The sequence below is a fragment of the Artemia sp. Qi Xiang Cuo genome, chromosome 3, assembly GCF_049724085.1.
Source record: "Artemia sp. Qi Xiang Cuo chromosome 3, ASM4972408v1, whole genome shotgun sequence".
In the NCBI taxonomy this organism is placed as follows: Eukaryota; Metazoa; Arthropoda; class Branchiopoda; order Anostraca; family Artemiidae; genus Artemia; species Artemia sp. Qi Xiang Cuo.
This window is the reverse complement of record NC_142796.1, coordinates 85,276,070-85,295,015: the sequence shown is the minus strand read 5'-3', so window position 1 is coordinate 85,295,015 and position 18,946 is coordinate 85,276,070. Positions and strand designations below refer to the sequence as shown.

Genomic DNA, 18,946 nt, shown 5'->3' with positions numbered 1-18,946 from the left:
CAGGTCGTCCTTGAATGTCGCAGGGAAAGGTTTAAGGGAAATGGGAGCTTCTTTGGAGAATTTACAGAGGGATTTGTTGGAGGCGTGTGTGTGTGACAGATTTGAGAAAGCATAGAAAACAGGGGAATTATATGAGCGAACCATTCCCGTAAGTATAGTAGAAATCGCAAAAAAAGGAAAAAATTTAGATAGGCACCAAAACCCTTAAATCCCTTAATAGGTGTCTATCTATATTGCGAGTTATTGATTACCGATGGGATACACTTATAAGTTTTATCCTTACGTATTTAATTTCTAGAACCTTAATTTCTTATAAATAAATATAAATATAATAAAAAGAAGAAACACAATTTCTCGAAATGTTTTTAGAAGGTTTTTTTTTTCAGTGATAATACCAAAAAAGGTGTATCCCTCCCTCCAAATATTGCCACTGATAACTTGTGCCCCTGAATTGATGCCACCCCATAAGTTTAAAGTAACTGTCTATATTTTCTCAAGAAACTAATTCTGAGGCCATTGTGTGAACGATCAAAAATAATGTAAATTTCTTACGACTGACTTTCTATTTAATGTGATTAGTTCCATACACTAAAATGCGTCATAAGGCTTATTTATGTACTAAAGGGTTTACACTGAAAAATAAAAGCGCCAGATTGAAGTTCAAAAGTCTCCAATTGATACAGTTGTGCTCCAACGAAAAATAAAAGCGCCAGATTGAAGTTGAAAAGTCTCCAATTGATACAGTTGTGCTCAGAGTAGGGGCTGTTTTTGTATTTTTCCATGCCGTAGTGTAGTGCACTTAATATCTTGTATCAAACTTCAAGTTTATTCTCCAAGAAGGGACTTCATTTGCCCCTAGAAAGAAAGAATAGTAATGAAGCATCTAATCATTTATGACACTAATTCTGCTTTAATTTCCCAAGAATATAGTTTGTTCATGACCTATATTTCAAGGCCGTATTGCTCAATAGTATGGTATTATTGTCATATTAGGGTTAAGAGCATTCACATTGCGTTTAAAATTCAGTACATTTTTCAGAAGAAGATAATTTTGTTAACGTAGGGGCAACACCAGCCCATCTTTCTCCTCGGCATGTATTTCAGTTCTTTAAACACAGTTAGTTCTTCAAAGAAATGTGGTCTTAATCTGGTCTTTTCTGCACGTTATTAGGATATAGACACAGGATTTGTCATGCAAATATGGTATAAAAAGGAGAGTGGGGAAATTCACTTATTTAACGTATTAATTATTTAGGGGAAAAAGTTCTTCTTTAATATTTTTTATGGAGATTTCTATTGGGGTAAAAATGGAGACTTTTTGTTGAAGCCAAACGAGAGAGGCGAGGTCAAAGGAAAGAAAATTGACCAAGGAAGTGGATTTACCCGTGGCTATAGAGAACAGTGATGGTGAAGTGCAAGGAAATATCTCCTTTCCTTAAGGTTGACTAAATTTGCTTTACGAATAAGGGAGGTATAAGGGACTTTATCCCCAAGGAAGATAATCCTTCTGCATCTTTTCTCGACTGCCTCTATAATAGAAAGTCCAAATAGCTTTGAACTGCCTTTTTACGATCTCGAATGGAATAGTATTGTGAAAAATATCTTCCAAAGGCGTTCTCTATGCAGATAACCAAACGCTTTTTTTTTTCAAAATCAATGAACATCATGTAGAGCTTAGGTCGCCACTCACAGGATTCTTCACGGGTACTCGTAGAGTGAATTAATGGTCTGCGCAGGGTCGTTATGAATGAAATCATGCTTTTTGTCTCTGTTTTTCCTTCAGTTTCGATTGAATACGTTTGAGAATAATGTGAGAAAGTGACTTCTGAGCTAAGGATAGTAGACTTACCCCACGTCAAGTGTCGCATACAGATGCATCCTTTTTATGAATTAAATAAATAAAAAACAGGTTTTTGGAACTGAAAGTAATGAGCAACATTAAAACTTAAAACGAACAGAAATTATTCCGTATATGAATTGGGATATCCCCTCCTCAATTGTCCCCTCCCCTCCTCAAATTGGAGGGGGCTAAGTTCCCCTCCAATTTTTTTGGTCACTTAAAAATGGTACTAGAACTTTTAATTTTCGTTCGAATGAGCCCTCTCACGATATTCTAGGACTACTGGATCGATACGATCACCCCTGGAAAAAAAAAAAATAATAAACACGCATCCTTGATCTATCTTCTGGCAAAAATAACAAAATTCCACATTTTTGCAGATAGGAGCTTCAATCTTCTACAGTAGGGTTCTCTGGTACGCTGAATCTGATGGTGTGATTTTCATTAAAGTTCTGTGACTTTTAGGGGGTTTCCCTCTTTTTTTCAAAAACTGTTTTGAAACGTAACTTTTGATGGGCATAAAAATTCCGGTTTTTAGAGTTTCGGTTACTGTTGCATGGTGAGTAGCCTATTTAGACCCCAAAGATCACACATAACTTACAATCATTTATGCTGTGATTTTATCTTCACTATATTATTCTTTATTATTGTTCAATTTCTTGAATACTTCAAGGATTTTTTCGGCTGTGGGTGGATCAGAACTAATCTTAGGCGATGAGAGTAACTCTGGCTGGATCCTAAGTTTTTCAGTTGGTGGTGAACGGTTCAGAAATTTTTAGAGCATTTTCCCTACTTCCTTGACGGCTTTTGGGTCTGTTACTAGGCGTAGATTTCTTCCTTGTTAGCCCTTCTGGGTAGGATTGTTTGCCGACTATTTCTTTTGTGATTATGCGTAAAGTGCGGCTGTCGCCATTTTTGCAGCCTCTATCGCTTCTGATGCTTTCCAGTCCAGGCGCTGACTGTGTAGGACTTTCCTTGCCCTCTTTGTCGATGATTTTATATTGTTGGTCCCTGTTTATTCCTTTGGATGTAGAGTGAGAAGATAGTAGGGCCTTCTGTAATTATTTTCGCTGGCTGGTCAACTTTCACGTTCTGTCGGACAACCATCGGTCTTTGTTTTTGTTTTATAGTCCGAGTGATGAATATGCTGCCTCATAGTAGTTCAGTTGGATTGCTTGCCGCACCTGTTCTTCATTGGTTTCTTCCGTAGAGTTAAGAACTTTAAATCGATTGACCAATACAGTGACAAATTTGAGCTTCGTAGTTTCATCAGTCAGTTTTGATGAATTAAATTGTGGGTGAAAGGATGGTGGTTTACTTGGTGCCTGGTGCTTGATTTCTATTGTTGCTAAAGTATAAATAAGCTCATCTATGCTTTGGTTTCAATTAGTCTTTTCAGCAGCTGTTTGTTAGTCCATTTCCCAGCCCTCCTCCTTTTTTTGGGCTTTGGACTGGATGAAAAGAATCAAACGGCAATCTACACTTGGGTTAAACACTAAAATAACTCTTAATGTAGTTCAGGCAGTTTCACATTGTGAATGGACAGATGGTCCTGAATACGATCTGAAAAAAAAAACGATAATGTCAGTGATATATTGATGCAATTAATGCTTTGAAATTTTTTTTTTTTTTTTTTTTTTTTTTTTTTTTTTTTTTTGCTATTAGTCTGTCAATAAAAAATAACATACTATATTTGTTAAGCCCTGAAAACTTATTTGTCAATAAAATAGAAATAAGTGGATGCACTATTATTTATTAACTTTTTTGGAAATAATTGATAAAATTTGACATTTTGAGTCTTTTTAAAGATTGTTTTTTTTTTAACTGAAACCTTAAATAGTTATAGTGGAACGTCAATTTTTATTAAAATTGATGAAAATAAATAAAATAACGCTGTGCATGGATCTTGAACATTCTAAAATTAACTTCAGGTTTTAAATAAATTCAATTTTAGAGTACTTCAAATTTAATCAGAAAAATTTCGGTGCAAAATAATATTAAATTCTTAATTTAAATTATTCTTTAGTATGGAATGACACACCTTTACATGTTAGTCAGCTACTGATTTTAGATGGTGCCACTAAAGATATCTTAGATTATCAGAATAACACGACTTTACGTTATGCTGCTAAGAATGGGAAATTATATCTTTGTCCACCACTGATTACAAATAGCCCCCTTATGGAATGACTCGCCTCTACATTATAATATGACTAAGAATGGAGAGGGTAGTATAAGATAGTTTCCTACTTAGCTGCTAAAACAAGGCTACTGAATGAATCACCTTGTTTCCTGGTTGTTTTCTTTTTCAGTCGTGGCTGAGCTTCCTTCAAGTGATGTTGTTACGACTATTTTAATTTTGGTTTTAGTTTAAATTGTTGCGTATTTTTTTGTAAGTCGAATTTTATATCTATTTGTTTGCTTTGCTGATGACGGCTCTTGGATATAGAGCCAAAATTTTTATTTAACAAGATTTCCATGTATTTACATAATTCTTCATTGTTTTACCAATTCTATAAGCCTCCTGTCAACACTATTTTTTTGCAGTGTTTCACATTTGTTTAAAAAAATGTGAGCACAGGGTTGCCATCCCTAGTGATTTATCACTATTTCTAGCGATTTTTTATATTGCTTAAACAAAAAAAAAATCACTAAATCAGCACATAAGATCACTAGATTATTGAACAAAACCACTAACTCAACCAAAAAGTCATTAGAATTTAATGCTTTTTCCATAAGGTGACATCTATCATAAAGTTTTCTCAGCTGTTTTTACTGCAAGAATCGTAATATCTTACACAGTTAGAAAGCAAATAACTTACGAGATAAGAAGCAGGCTAAAGAGGGAGCCCTCATCCATTTTCTGTTTTTCTCTTTACAAATAGGTATTAATAGTGTCCTTGCATAGCCATCTCCGTACCAAACCAGTAACTCGTCGCCTGCTTCTATAAGCTTGTACGTCCTGTATGAAAAGAAATAGTTGAGGCATACCTAAAAGTCCTAAGCAAAATAAAATCAAAAGTTGAAGACAATTAGATCTCTGGTGCTTTAGTGTGGCTGTGGCTCTCATTTAAAAAACAACAACAAATAAATAAATGGATTAGTCCTACAGGCATGAAAGTGTAACCCTCTCGAATCAAAAAGCAAAAATGTGTATAACCCAAGGGTGAAACTTTAGATGACGGTATTTTTGTTATCTTGGAAAGTAGTTGAATTCGGTGGATAACACTTACAGCAGTGGATTTACAGCTCACGTTCCATCTTTGGATGGTATTGCCAAGTTTTATCTCTGTTTGTTTCACAGTTCTGACCCCTAGTTTTAACATTCTGTGTTTTGAAGAAAACCATAGAGATTTCGCAGAATAGGGACAGTCTTCGATAGATACATAGATAGATATCTTATTTATGAAATATGCATAAGGCTACAAAATAACCTACGCACATGCCTAGTGGCATAATTGAGCGCATTAAAAATTACAACAAATTATTAAACACCGTTAGCAATTTAAATGAAAAAAAAAGAAAAAACAACAACAACAACAAGCCTCTTGGACAACTACCCAAATACAAACAAGGTAAATAAAAGCAAATTCAACCTTCAGAGATAAACTTCCTCACCATTCTGCGAAACTGCTGGTAATCAGCGCACTCTCTAACATCCAGGGGAATAAAATTCCACACCTTTGGACCAATATGCTTCAAATTAAATCCTGCTCTAGTTGTTTGCCTAAACTATGAGAAATTGAAACTGTGTGATGTCAGATATAAATGACGCTGCGAGTTAAGAGGGAAAATTCTATGGAAATCTGATGCTAACTGGCCAAAAACGTAATTGTGACATATCTGGGATATTGCAATGAAATGAAGTTGATGTAAAGAAAAAATTCCAGCTGATCCAAAAAGATGAGTTACAGAAGACCTATTATCGATCTGAAAAAAATATCCTTATTGCTTTGTTTTGTAAAATTTGAAGGGGTTTATAAACTAAAGGAAAAGTTGAAGCTCACACTGAAACACAATATAGAAAAAAAAGGGTGGACCAGAGAAAAGTAAATTCATTTAAGTATATTAACAGGAAAACATGGCGGAGACGGCAAATAATCCCAATATTCCTAGTAACTTTTACTCATAAAATTTTAACATGCTCGTAGAACAACAAATTTTCATCAATAATTATTCCGAAATATCTAAACTGTTTTACCGGTTTCAATTCCACATTATTTAAATAAACAGAAAAAACATCTGAATTGACTGAACCAACTTGTGAAAGTAGTATATACTGGCATTTCCTTTCATTTAATAGAAGAAGGTTTCGACAATACAACTCTGAAGTAGTGGATAGAGTACTTTAGATGTTCAGGAAAAGCTGTGTAAAATCTGAATGGGAAGAAGAAATCACAACATCATCCGCAAATATAACAATTTTGCAGATGGGAAGAAACTCAGGCAAATCATTAACAAAAAGAAGAAATAGGGTAGGACCCAAAACAGAGCCCTGAGGAACCCCACAATTTACGGAAAATGAATTAGATCGGATTCCATTTTTACTATCATGGTATTCAATTTTTCTTTCGGCAAGGTTAGATGTAAAAAAAATCAAAGATTCTGATGAAAATCCATATTTTTTAGGTTATTTAGTAAAAGTCGGTGATCCACTGCGTCGAACGCCTTGGCACCATCTAAGAATATAGCGAAGGCACCCTGACCAGTATCCAGCGCATCATTTACTTCAATTAAAAGCTGATGTATGGCTAGTTCTACTGATTTTCCTTCGATGAATCCATACTGCGAAGGATGCAATATTTTATTATTACATAAATAATTTTGAAGTTGTTTATGAGCAATTTTTTCCCAAAATTTTACGAAAAACAGATAACAGTGAAATTCCTCTAAAATTTGAAGGATCCGTAGAAGAATCACCTTTAAAAAAAGCTAATACATGGGCATTTTTTAAAAGATCAAGAAAAACTTTATTTAGTAACGACAATTTAAAAATATGTGCCAACAATGGGGCTATATTAGGAGCTGTTTGTTTCACAATTTGTGTAGAGAACCCAAAATCATCTAATGAAAAACTTTGCTTTAATTTCATTATATATTGTTCAAGAAAATTAACTCCAGAACTCGAACGATGATTGGGGCGGATTTTATCATTGATTAGCTGGCATGTCTTTTTCATATTTGACTTATACTTTAAAAATTTATCGGAAAAATATTTCCTTTTGGCATATCTTATAATAGAATGGAGTTTATTTCTATAAGTTCTATATTCCTCATAAAATACATCAGATTGGACAGCCAGATACTGGCGATGTTTTTTCCTTTTCATCTTAAGTGACGTCAAAATACCATCCGTAATCCATGGGTCAAATTTTTTTGAAAACTTTCCCTGCAAAAATCTTGTCGATGTTGTTTGATCTCGGAGTTGCATCATATCATCGATAAATGTCGAAAAACCATCATTAACATCATTTGAATCAAAAATGGGGGTCCAGCCTTTATTATCTATCAATTCACGCAAAGGCTTAAAATCAGTCAATTTTTTTTGTCGGTGAGAATTTTTATTTCCATGTTTTTTAAATGCAGGTTGAGATAAACTTTGAGCTACATTTAAAACAACACTAACTGGAAAATGATCAGACATGTCACTTATACTAACAGAAGACTTTATCGCTTTAAAAGAAACACCAGAAAAGAAAATGTTATCCAGCAAAGTTGCAGTAGTCTTTGTTACTCTCGTAGGTAGCGAAATACTTGGAAACAGGCCTGAAGACAGCATAATTGTCAGAAACTCTTTATGAAAAGCCACATATAAATTCAACAAATCAAAATTGAAATCACCTGAAATTGTTACTGGTTTTTTACATCCACCAAGTTTTTCAACTAGGGGCTCAAAAATCTCAAAAAACTCTTCGGGGTTACTTGATGTCGGTCTATATACTGATCCAAAAATAAAAGGTTCACAGCCAATGGGACGTAATTCAACAAAAAGAGTCTCGCATATACATTCTTCCCAAACTGAAAAATCATCAAGTATATTAACAGACCAGTCCTGTTGGACATAAATTAATTGGCCGCCTTTCGCACTCTCATACCTACACTTTGAAACAGATTTTATACCCGAAAGGGACAGCATAGACATTGGAGACTTTTGCGAAAAAAAAGTTTCACATACAGCTAGAATATCTTTAGGACTAGAATTTAATAAAAACTTAAGTTCACTATACGCACTCTGCAATCCTTGCGCATTAACATGTAATACCCTTATCGGGTATTCACATTGCTCAATATCAGTAGTTAAAGGGTCATCCGAAAAATCACAATCCGGTACATTTCTGACATACTGTACATCTTTATCACTCCAAATCGAATCATTAAATATCGCATCTAAGTTTAAACGGGATTTTAAAATTGACTGAAATCTATCCATATCCCAAATAAACAAAGGAAAACTAAATCAAACTCTAATTATTCACAGTGAAGGTTCATTAGCCAGATTGAGGATCAGAGCCACATCGGCTATTGTTTGCATGGCATAATTTGCGAGCCATTTTTCACAAAAATGATCCCTCTCATCGTCCACACATTCTTATTTTCAAATCTGTTGCGAGAAAGCTTGAAAACCTCTTGCCTCTCCCTAGTTAACGCTTCATTAACAAAGACGCGGGAACCCTTCAGCATTTTTCGATTGCGAAGTATTTCGACTGCTGTAGCTTCTGAGATCAGTGTAAGTTCGATAGGGGCTAGAGCTTGATCACTAGCTCCTATACGTTTAGCCCCCTTAATGATTGATTTTTCAAGCTGAAGTCCCATTTGCAAATTTAAACGATCAAGAACTTTTTCACCTACTACTAGGAGATCACGGGCAGTTGTCTCGACACCAGCAACAGTGAATTTATTTAGAAGGGCAGACTGAACTAAGTTGTCCAACTTCGACTCAAGCTTTTCAAGCTTGGACTCATTTTGAACCAGCCTTTTTGCGAAAAAACGCAAGTACATTTTCAAATCCACGTGCGTTTGAATTTTCCAAGTTTAGCACGAAAAGGTGCTTAGGAATCAAGTTAAAAGCTAATTAGCAAAAATATTCTGCATTGAAAAGCTTAACAATGTTGTGATATTTTGCGGCAATTTGTGGGATTTCCTTGATTGTTTCATAACAATAATAAAAGTTCAGCAGCAGCAATTATATTAAAACTTTATCAAATATTAAGGGTATACTTAGTTGCAATTCTTACGCATGCAGTTAGTGCTTCTCAAAATTTGTGTTTTTCTTCCCAAATTAAATGCGTAATTCGAATTACAATTTACAGCATATGGAAACTAAGGTTAAGGCTTAGAAGATTGGATAAAGATAAAGAAAAAAGTAAAAATACCTTTAGTACAAGCAGTACCGGTATACAACACGAATAAAGACATCTCAGATGCTGGGGCTTCGTTTGAAGGGGGGGGGGCAGTTGCACCCCCGATAATTATGAGAAAAAAATTAATTATATAGCCCACGCCCCTTGACTATTTGGATATGGACGCCTCTCAAATGCAGAAATGTTAGAAAATAAATAATGTTTGAAAAACCACTCTCCTGTGTTTAGTTGTTTCTTAATTTAATTAGAGTTTCTTTCAAAAATGCATTGTATCTCCTTATCTCAAATGCGGAAATGCTAGAAAAACAGCTTCTCTGTATTTTACTTGGTTCTCAAGATAGTTAGAATTTTTTCAAAATTCTTTATATCTCTTTTCCTCAATTCCAGAAATGTTTGAAAATGAGAAATGTTTGAAAACTGCTTTCCTTTATCTTATTTGGTTCTTAAAATGATTAGAGATTTTTTTTTTTTAAATGAATTATATCTGATTTTCTCAAATGCAAAAATGTTAAAAAATGAGATATGTTTTAAAAACACTTTTCTGCATCTTATATATCTTAATTTAATTAGAGTTTTTCCAAAATAACTTTCACCTCCGTTTCTCAAATGCAGAAATGTCAGAAAAGCAGCTTTGCTATTTAGTATTTGGTTCTGAAGCTAAGATCAGGTATGTTTTTGCTCCAAAATGCATAAATTTTGTTTTTAAAATCCAGAAAAACTAAAAGTGAAACATGTTTGAAAAACTGCTTGGCTATCTTATTTGGTTCACAAGATAGTTGAGGTGTTTTTTTATTATTCGTTAAATGTACTTTTCTCTAATGTAGAAATCTATTGCGAACTAGAAGCCTACTGCGTCGTTTGTTCTTTACTGAAAACATATTGTATCACAAATATATTCTTTTGTATTTAAAATCTTGAAGTGTTGAGCTTTTGGCAATTAACACCTCTATATATAAAATATTTGGTTTAATTTTATTAGTTCTTTCCAAAGATTGTTCAAGGCATATAATTTCCAGTAAAATGAAATTGACGCAGTAGGCTTTAGACTTTAAAGTTCAGGGACGGGGAAGGGGGCAGTAGCCAAATCCTGTTTGTAGTGATTTTTGATCGTTTTCAGTTTGATTTGAATATTGAATTTAAGCTTTACCCATTTTAAGATTTATTTATTTATTTATGTCTTCAGTCTTTTTTTAGTCTTCAGTATGCTCTTGACCGAGTAAGACCTCGTTCGTGGGTGTCGTGGCTATATCAGATGCCAGTGGCGATTTGTGAATTTTTGCTACTGCAAGTGAATCAGTTTTGACTGGTTGTGCCTAACGGTAAAGTCATTGCTGTTTTGCCGATGTTCCTGTAATTTGGATAGCTGTTTCTGTAGCTGTGAGGGGTGTTAGCCGTGCCCTTTTAACGGTGGCTGAGCGAACTGCACGTTCGGATTGGCGTGGATAAAAAATTCAATCCTTTCTGAGGTAGGCCAAGCCCAATTTTGGTTTTCTTTTTTCTTTTTGCGTGGTAGAAATGGGACGAAAAAGGAGGCGTGATAATCCCACAAATGACATGCCAAGTTTCCTAAACTTGTCGGCTAGTTCAACTTCGTCTCAAAATGTGACATTATCGAGTCTTGGTGAAAAAATTAACACGTTAATAAGTCTTGTCAAGGGCAATGGTGATAAACTGGACTCACTTGAAAATAAAATTAAGTCGCTTGGTGATCGTGTTACGCAACTAGAGGTTTCAAATTCAGACTTTCAGAAAAGAAACGTGGAAAGCGACCAGCGTATATCATCGATCGAAAATCAGAAGGATTTGCTTAATGAACAGTACAAAATAATGACAGATGAAATTAGTAACCAAAGGTCCGCTATTAACCAGACAGTATGCCGGCTTGCAAAGATGGAGTTTGAAAAACTTCAGAGCAACATTATTGTGTGGAATGTACCAACTGATAATCAACAAAATGCTATGGAAATTTGCACGAGTATCATTACAGAAGGACTTGAGCTATCCCCGGTACCACGCCTCAAAGTGCTTCAGGTTAATAAACTAAAAAAGTTTATTAAAGTTGAGGTTGCTGATAAAGATGAGAAAATGAGAATTCTGATGTGCGCTAAAAAGCTAAGGGGCAAGACAATTGCTGGGTTTCACGATATTTACATTAGTGATGACGCTCCTCCTGAAATCAGAAAGATGAGAAATGACCTCCTGCGTAAGAAAATTAAACTCCGTGAAATCGGTATTGAAGCCTGGGTATCGAAAAGCTTTCCACCAATGCTGAATTTTAACCGACTTAATGGTTCACTGGCGAAATACTCACATGAAGATTCTATTCCTGAATTAGATCAGTTTGCCCGCAGTAAATTGCGCAATAATGATAGTTCAGAGCGTATGCGAGGAGAAAGAAGTGGCGGACGGTTTGACGCACCTGGTGAAGTGATGGCTGATTAGTGATAACTATTGATTGTTATTGCTCTTAATTGAATTTATTTTCTCTTTTTTTTTTTAGTCTATTTTCTTCTCATTTTATTTTTTCCGTATTTTTTTTTCTTTATTTGCATTATTAATTATATTATTATTTATGATTTTTTTTTTTTCTCCAGTTAATTATTATTTTAGTTGTTTTCCTAATAACGAAAGTGAATTGCGCAGTAAATTGTTCAATAAAGATAGTCCAGAGCGTATGCGAGGAGAAAGAAGTGGCGGACGGTTTGACGCACCTGGGGAAGTGATGGCTGATTAGTGATAGCTATTGATTGTTATTGCTCTTAATTGAATTTATTTTCTCTTTTTTTAGTCTATTTTATTTTCTTTTTACTTTATTTTTTCCGTATTTTTTTTTCTTTATTTGCATTATTAATTTATATTATTATTTATGATTTTTTTCCAGTTAAATATTATTTTCGTTATTTTCCTATAAAGATTTTTTTTTCTTTTGTATTTTTGTTGGTTTTTTTTTTTTTTTTTTTTTTTTTTTTAAATTTTACTTTTTTTTTTGTTTTTTTTCGTGTTTTTTGAAATGTTTGTTAATAAATTTGATGTTTTTAAATAGCTACGATACCCACTAGTATTAGGGAATGTAATGGGCGAAACTGCGAATGCAGAAACCCAATACGTGTTTTTGTTTTTGTTTCTTTGTTGTATGTGTTTTGGTGAAAATTACCAATGCCCGTTAACTGCGACCGGAATTTGGTTCGATAATATAGTTCTATTTTGGAAAAGAATATTGACATTATTTATGAATGACCAGATGGTTGGGAGTAAATTGGAATTTGTTTTTTTTTTATTTGTTTTTTTTTTTAACCGAATTCCGTGGAAATTTTATATTCTTTATTGGTTACCTCTTTCTCACGCAAGGTTTCTTGTAAGAATTGGTTAGAATGAATGAATCACCTCCAGGTAAACCTGATTTTAAGGAGTTGGAAAGTAAAAAAGTAAGTTTTGAAAGATATAATGAAATTTTGAGTGAGAACGTTGATCCTGGTGGATTCTGTCGGCTGGCATGTGAGGATTCAAGGTATGTGTTTTTGAGTGATGTCCCTTCGGAGAGCCGGGGGGATGAGAAGCAGATCAGTATTTTCCATATAAATTGCCAAGGGTTGAATTCCAGCTTTGATTTTATTAATGATATATCTAGTCTCTCTGTATTTCAGGTAATAGGCCTTACGGAAACCTGGCTTAACAAGCATAATTCTGATTTGCTGCGGATTCCTGGATACTCTTTATTCACCAAAAATCGGGAGCTTCGTCAACATGGGGGATTGGCAGCGTATGTTCGCTCGGATATTAAGGTAACGGTAAAAAGTGATATGTCGGTTTATAAAGAAATGGTATTTGAGTCGTTTTTTTTACAGTTTAAGATTTATAAAATACAAAGTTTTGTTATTGTTGCATAACGCCCTCCATCGAGTGCGTTTGATGAATTTGTGGACCTCCTTGAGCAGCAGCTAGAGAAGATTCCAGTGGAGACCCCTTGTTTTTTGATGGGCGATTTAAACGTTGACCTAATTGATCCTGGTCAAAAGACTAATCTTCTATTAGATATGATGATTTCTTATGGCCTGATTCCGTCAATTAATGTAAGTACTCGAGTAACTGCGTCAACTGCGAAGTGCCTTGATAACATTTTTACAAATGTACCGTTTTCTAATCCGTGTGTCCTGGTTAGTGATACCTCGGACCACTTTGGTGTTTTTGGCTCATATTCAACATCGACGCAGACTTCTCCTTCGGTAAATGGCAGGTTTAATAAGATTACACAAGTACTGGATCCTAGTGCCCTCCGTGATTGTAAAAACAAAATAATGGATGTTAATTGGGATGAAGAGCTAGCTCTACCTGATCATGCTGATGCGAAGTTTGTGAAATTCTATAATAAACTGCATAATCTGCTGATTAGTTGCACTAAAGAGGTACGGAAAAGAGCTCGCAGAGAAATGCCTAAGAAGCCGTGGGTGACAAAAGGATTGCTCAGCTCAATAAATCGAAGGGATTTGCTGTTTAAAAAGAAAATGTTACAACCTAGTGATGTTAATGAAAGGATATACAAAAACTACAGAAATGCATTAAATAGACTTTTGCGAAAAGCAAAGGAAGCTCATTATAAGAAAAAGTTTGGTGATGCAGCTGGAAACCCCAATAAAACATGGCGGATAATTAAACAGCTCATAAATCCTCCCCACACAGTCGCCCCGGATCAGATTATTGGTCGAGTAGGTGCAGAATTAAGTGACCCGTCTGATATAGCCCAAGAATTTGTTGACCACTTCGCTACAGTTGGACATAATGTGGCTGAGGGAGTAAGAATAGTGGATGGCGACCGCCCTTTCCAACATTACCTTGTAAATAGCGAAACAGAATTTTCAGTTTACCTGAAACCGGTGACCGAGAGTGAAGTAAAAGAAATAATTTTCGACATGAAAAATAGTGCAGCTGGTAGTGACATTTTGTCTCTACGGATAATTAAATATCTGTGGCCAGCTATATCGCATGTATTAGTTAACCTAATAAATCTTTGTTTTAAACAGGGAGTATTTCCATCTTGTTTCAAGTTGGCACGAATTACACCGGTTCATAAGGGGGGTGATCACAGTGAGGTCAGTAACTATCGCCCGATTTCCGTTTTACCGGTCATGTCAAGACTTGTGGAAAAGTGCTTTTCCCGGAGGTTGTACCATTATTTAGAGTGCCATTCAATACTAACATCCACCCAGTTTGGATTCAGAAATGGACGCACGACCGAACAAGCTGTGGCTTATCTCTGTGGTGTTGTGAATACTGCCCTGGACCTTGGTTTTAAAGTGTCTACCATCTTTTTGGACATTATAAAAGCTTTCGACACTGTAGACCATGGTATATTGCTTGAAAAATGTGAATTTTATGGGATTAGAGGGCCTGCTCTTGATTTCCTACGTAGTTTTTTGTCTAATAGGCAGCAGTATGTGCGAATAAATGGATCTACTTCTTCCGTTGTAGATATGAAATGTGGTGTGCCACAAGGGTCCGTTCTTGGCCCCTTGCTATTTTTGATATTTGTAAATGATCTTGTACTGTCCCTGAAGGATGCGAAAACTAAAATGAGCGACATGTTTCACAGTGACAGTGACGTTACAGTACCTCTATTTGCCGATGATACTTCATTGATTTGCATTGCAAAAACAGAACGCCTTTTAGTTGAATTAATGACACAGTGTTTAGATCGAGTGTCTAGCTGGCTAAGAGTTAATAAAATAAAAGTAAACCCATCAAAGAGCAGTTTTGTAATATTTTCGCGTACATCTAATTACTACCCCTGGATCCAAGAAGTGAGGGACCTGGAAGGTAAAGTTAAGCGTGATCAGTGTGTTAGATATTTGGGTATTATGCTAGATGAAACACTATCTTTTAGGAAACATGTTGAAAAGGTGTCAGGAATCCTGTGCCGTAATCTGGGAATACTGCGTAAATTGAAACATGTATTACCCCCTTCTGTTCTTCGCACTTTGTATTTTTCTATTATACATCCACATATATTGTATTGCTCATCTATTTGGCTGAGTACGTTTCCATCAATTACTAATCGAGTTCGAGTGATCCAAAATAACGGAATCCGTGTGTTGACTGGTAAATCAAATCTTGTATCCGTTAGAGCTACCTATATTGATGTAAAAGTATTACCTGCTGCAGGCCTTAGAGATTTTTATAGCCTTCAATTTATGTTCAAATATAATAATGAATTATTACCGTCTTGCTTTTCAGGAATGCTAAAAGCTAGATCTTCGATTCATGATCATGAAACTCGCCAAAGGGAAAATTTACATGCCCCGCTCGTGGTGTCTGCCAGGTCGACATTCTCGCCTATTTATAGGGGATTAAAGTTGTGGAATGGGGTTAATAAAGAGTTAAGAGAAATAGGGGATCTGAAGGAATTTAAAAATAAAATAAAAGGAATGTTATATGAGAAATATGATTTTTAAATTTTTTTTTTTTTTTTTTTTTTAATGTTTTTTTTTATTTACCTGGAGGACAATTATGGTGATTTTGTGATTGGTGGTTGGAAATGCGTGCGAAGGGGAATGATTTTTCTTTTATTTTATTTTTTTAGGCCTAGGTTGTATATTTCTGTTGTGAATATGAAATTTTGATATATGCCTACCCTTAGGACAACCTGACCCCAGGTTCTTGGGTCGGTAGTGAGTAAAATGTATTGTCCTTGTGTGTGTTAATAAATTACTATTACTATTACTATTATGTTAGTAACTGTTATATGTTTGTTGGCTGTGATTGTTTATTTAATTTCTGTTCGTTTTGAGTTTCATTTATTCTTCAATAGTAATTTTTGGTAGTTTTAGATTTCAATAACTATAGGAATTAATTTCTGCTGGTCTTAAGTTTAATATGGCTCTTTACTTTTCTTTCAAAAACTTATTTTTGAAAGTTTTTTTTAATTAATAAATAATAAAACATTGAAGCCTTATGTCTCTTTACTATAGGGAACGCTATAGTGCTGCTTCTGATAATTATCAATCCCTAAAAAGTAAATGAAACAAAACCTATCGTACATTTTTTTTTATACAGGATAAGGAGGGGGGGGGGCAAACAGTTCTATTTATATGAAGCTAGAACGAAATCGAGTTATACATAGTAGTAGTAAGGAGTGCTAATTCACAAAAATGTAAGGGGGAGAAGATTTTTTCAGTTTTTGTAAATGAATATATGAAAAGACCTATCTTAGGAAATTTAGGGGGTGGGTTTGATTTTGTTAAAAAAACGTTGTTTAAAGTTAAGAGTTTCCATGTTCTTTTTGCTGTCTTTTTTACTTTCTACATTATTTTCTTTTCCTGCAATATAAATAATTTCTTTTTAAATTTACTTTACTACAATCCTTTACAGTCTTGTATGTATAGAGGACCACACTATTATTATTAATATTATAATCAATTTTGCATCTAACTATATATAACCTGTTAGTTTTGTTTGGGGTGCGGGAAAGGGGTAAGTAGATAAAGCTAGTGTTGGAATTAGGTAGACTTAGCTTACATATAGTAGTAGTCACCGTCAAGCTGAAATGCAATCATATTCTGCTCCTCCTCAAATCTAGCCGTGTTGACCCAACGTATCCAGTTGCTATATTCTATCGGAAAAGCGTCTCTGAATTTTTCTGGCTTGTAAATGTACCGGGAATGAAAACTTAAATTAGAATTGCTTCCAATGTCCAAGCATTGCTGGCCCAGAATAAGGCAATTGCGTTTTAGGATTCAGATTAATTAATCTTATGAATTAATTGATCAACTAATGTATTTCAAAATTAATCCGACTCAATTCTTTGAAATTTCTAACGAAATATTACATAGCCATTTTGATGAAAGAAGTGAGTAATCTTCAAATGAAAAATATTAGACAGTTTAAGTAGTGAGTATGTATGCACTTTCACACGAACATCGTAAAAACCTACCAAACACGTTACATTCGGGGCCAAACAACTTGTATATAATACTGACGAACGCCATATAAAGTGACGTAAACCGGTTGTACTTGGACTATAATGATATACGGAGCTTACAGCCTGAGGGAGTAGATCCTGTCAATAGATACTGATGGAACATAATATATTCGTCATTAGTACTTGCAAGACACTATATCTATGATGCCATAGCAACCAATCCATAGCAATCAGATTCAATATAAAGAGTGATTTTCAATGTAATTCATATTAGTAAGAGTATCGACTTCAGACGGAGAACAGTTTGTTTATAAGGAATCATTTTTAAAGAATAGGAACAAATTCGAACTTAAACGTAAAGAGCGAGGTATTGACTAGGGGGCGAACCCCCTGATATACCGTATAAAAAATAAATGAATATAGAACGTAAGTTAATTCGTAATTCATCTATATTTATTACTAATAAAACCGTTCGTAAATAAAATTACAACTTCCAAGAAAGCCATTTAACCAAAAATAAGTAAAATTAATATCCAAATTTCGTTTTAATTATTCATGTAAAGTGAGGCAAAATCAAAACCTGCATTAATTCAAAAACGTTCAGAAATTAAACAAAAGACAAGTTTTTATTAACTGAAAGTAAGGAGCGACATTAAAACTGTAAACGAACAGAAATTATTCCATATGTGAAAGGGGCTGTCCCCTCCTTAACGCCTCTCTCTTTGCGCTAAAGTTTGACTCTTTCTTACAACTCTGTTTTCTAAAACAAAAAAAAAAAACTTTAGCGTAAAGAGCGAGGCGTTGAGGAAAGGACAGCCCCTTCCATATACGGAATAATTACTGTTCGTTTTAAGTTTTAATGTCGCCCGTTACTTTCAGTTAAAAAAAAACTTGTGTTTTTTATTTAATTCAATCAAAGAATCAGCTTTTTATGGCGATCCTAAATATGTGTTTTTTTTTATTAGCAATTAGTACACAAGAAAGTTCACTTAATTATAGAAATCACAAGGAAAACAACTTAATAAGGGGCAATTTCGGTAAAAATATGCCATCAACTTTTCCTTGCATTACAAGAGTATCTATGTCGCCATCTATACTTTTTAAATATAAATAAAGCTATTTGATAAAAGTGAGGATTTTAGGTTGGCTTTAGGTCCTCGGGTCACCCATGGTAACCTAACATAAATGAATCTAGCCTAAAAGTAGTTAGTTTAATGTGATACAACCTATCCACTTATGCAAAAAAAAATATACCTTGGGAAAATGATGCATTTGAAAAACATACCCAAACAACTTGGAAGTAGACCTATGTTTATCGATATTAATTAAAAAGACTTTCCGAAAAATAAGTTTTCAAAGAAAAGTAAAGGCCATTTTAAAATTAAGCTCAGGAGATACAAATACCTGTTAAAACTCAAACTCAAAACGACCAGAAATTTCTATTAAAGAATAAATGAAACCCAAAACGAACAGAAATTAAATAAACTATCATAGCAAAAAACATACAACAAGTAATAATATAAATGAATAAATAGATCTTAAAGCGAGTACAGCTAAGATTGAATATGAAAATCAAGCTTAAAACGAACAGAAACTAAATAAACAATCAATGCGAACAAACATGCAATATATATTAATGTAAATGAATAAATAAATCTTAAAACAAGTGAAACTTAAATTGAATATGCAAATCAAGTTTGAATTGAATAAAAATAACTACAAACAAGAGTTTGGATATCGCCTCACTGCAGAAGCCCAAAATCTACTGCGTCATTGGTGCCTTACTGAAAACTATATGAGTCTCGAACAGTCTTGGAAAGTATAAACAAAAGC

General features: G+C 34.3%; 1 protein-coding gene across 1 annotated transcript in view; it reads right to left on the bottom strand.

The window, feature by feature from the left end:
* Nucleotides 1–547: 547 nt before the first annotated feature.
* LOC148954678 (histone-lysine N-methyltransferase PRDM9-like) overlaps nucleotides 548–18,946 on the bottom strand; it is a 60,413-nt gene continuing 42,014 nt past the window's right edge. Inside the window, exons 4-6 of the mRNA XM_089087192.1 lie at nucleotides 16,711–16,835; nucleotides 4,663–4,802; nucleotides 548–855 (exon numbers count right to left, since the gene is read on the bottom strand). Of these exons, the coding sequence (XP_088943318.1) occupies nucleotides 800–855; nucleotides 4,663–4,802; nucleotides 16,711–16,835 (321 nt within the window). The 3' untranslated portion in view covers nucleotides 548–799. The remainder of the gene's footprint in view (nucleotides 856–4,662; nucleotides 4,803–16,710; nucleotides 16,836–18,946) is intronic.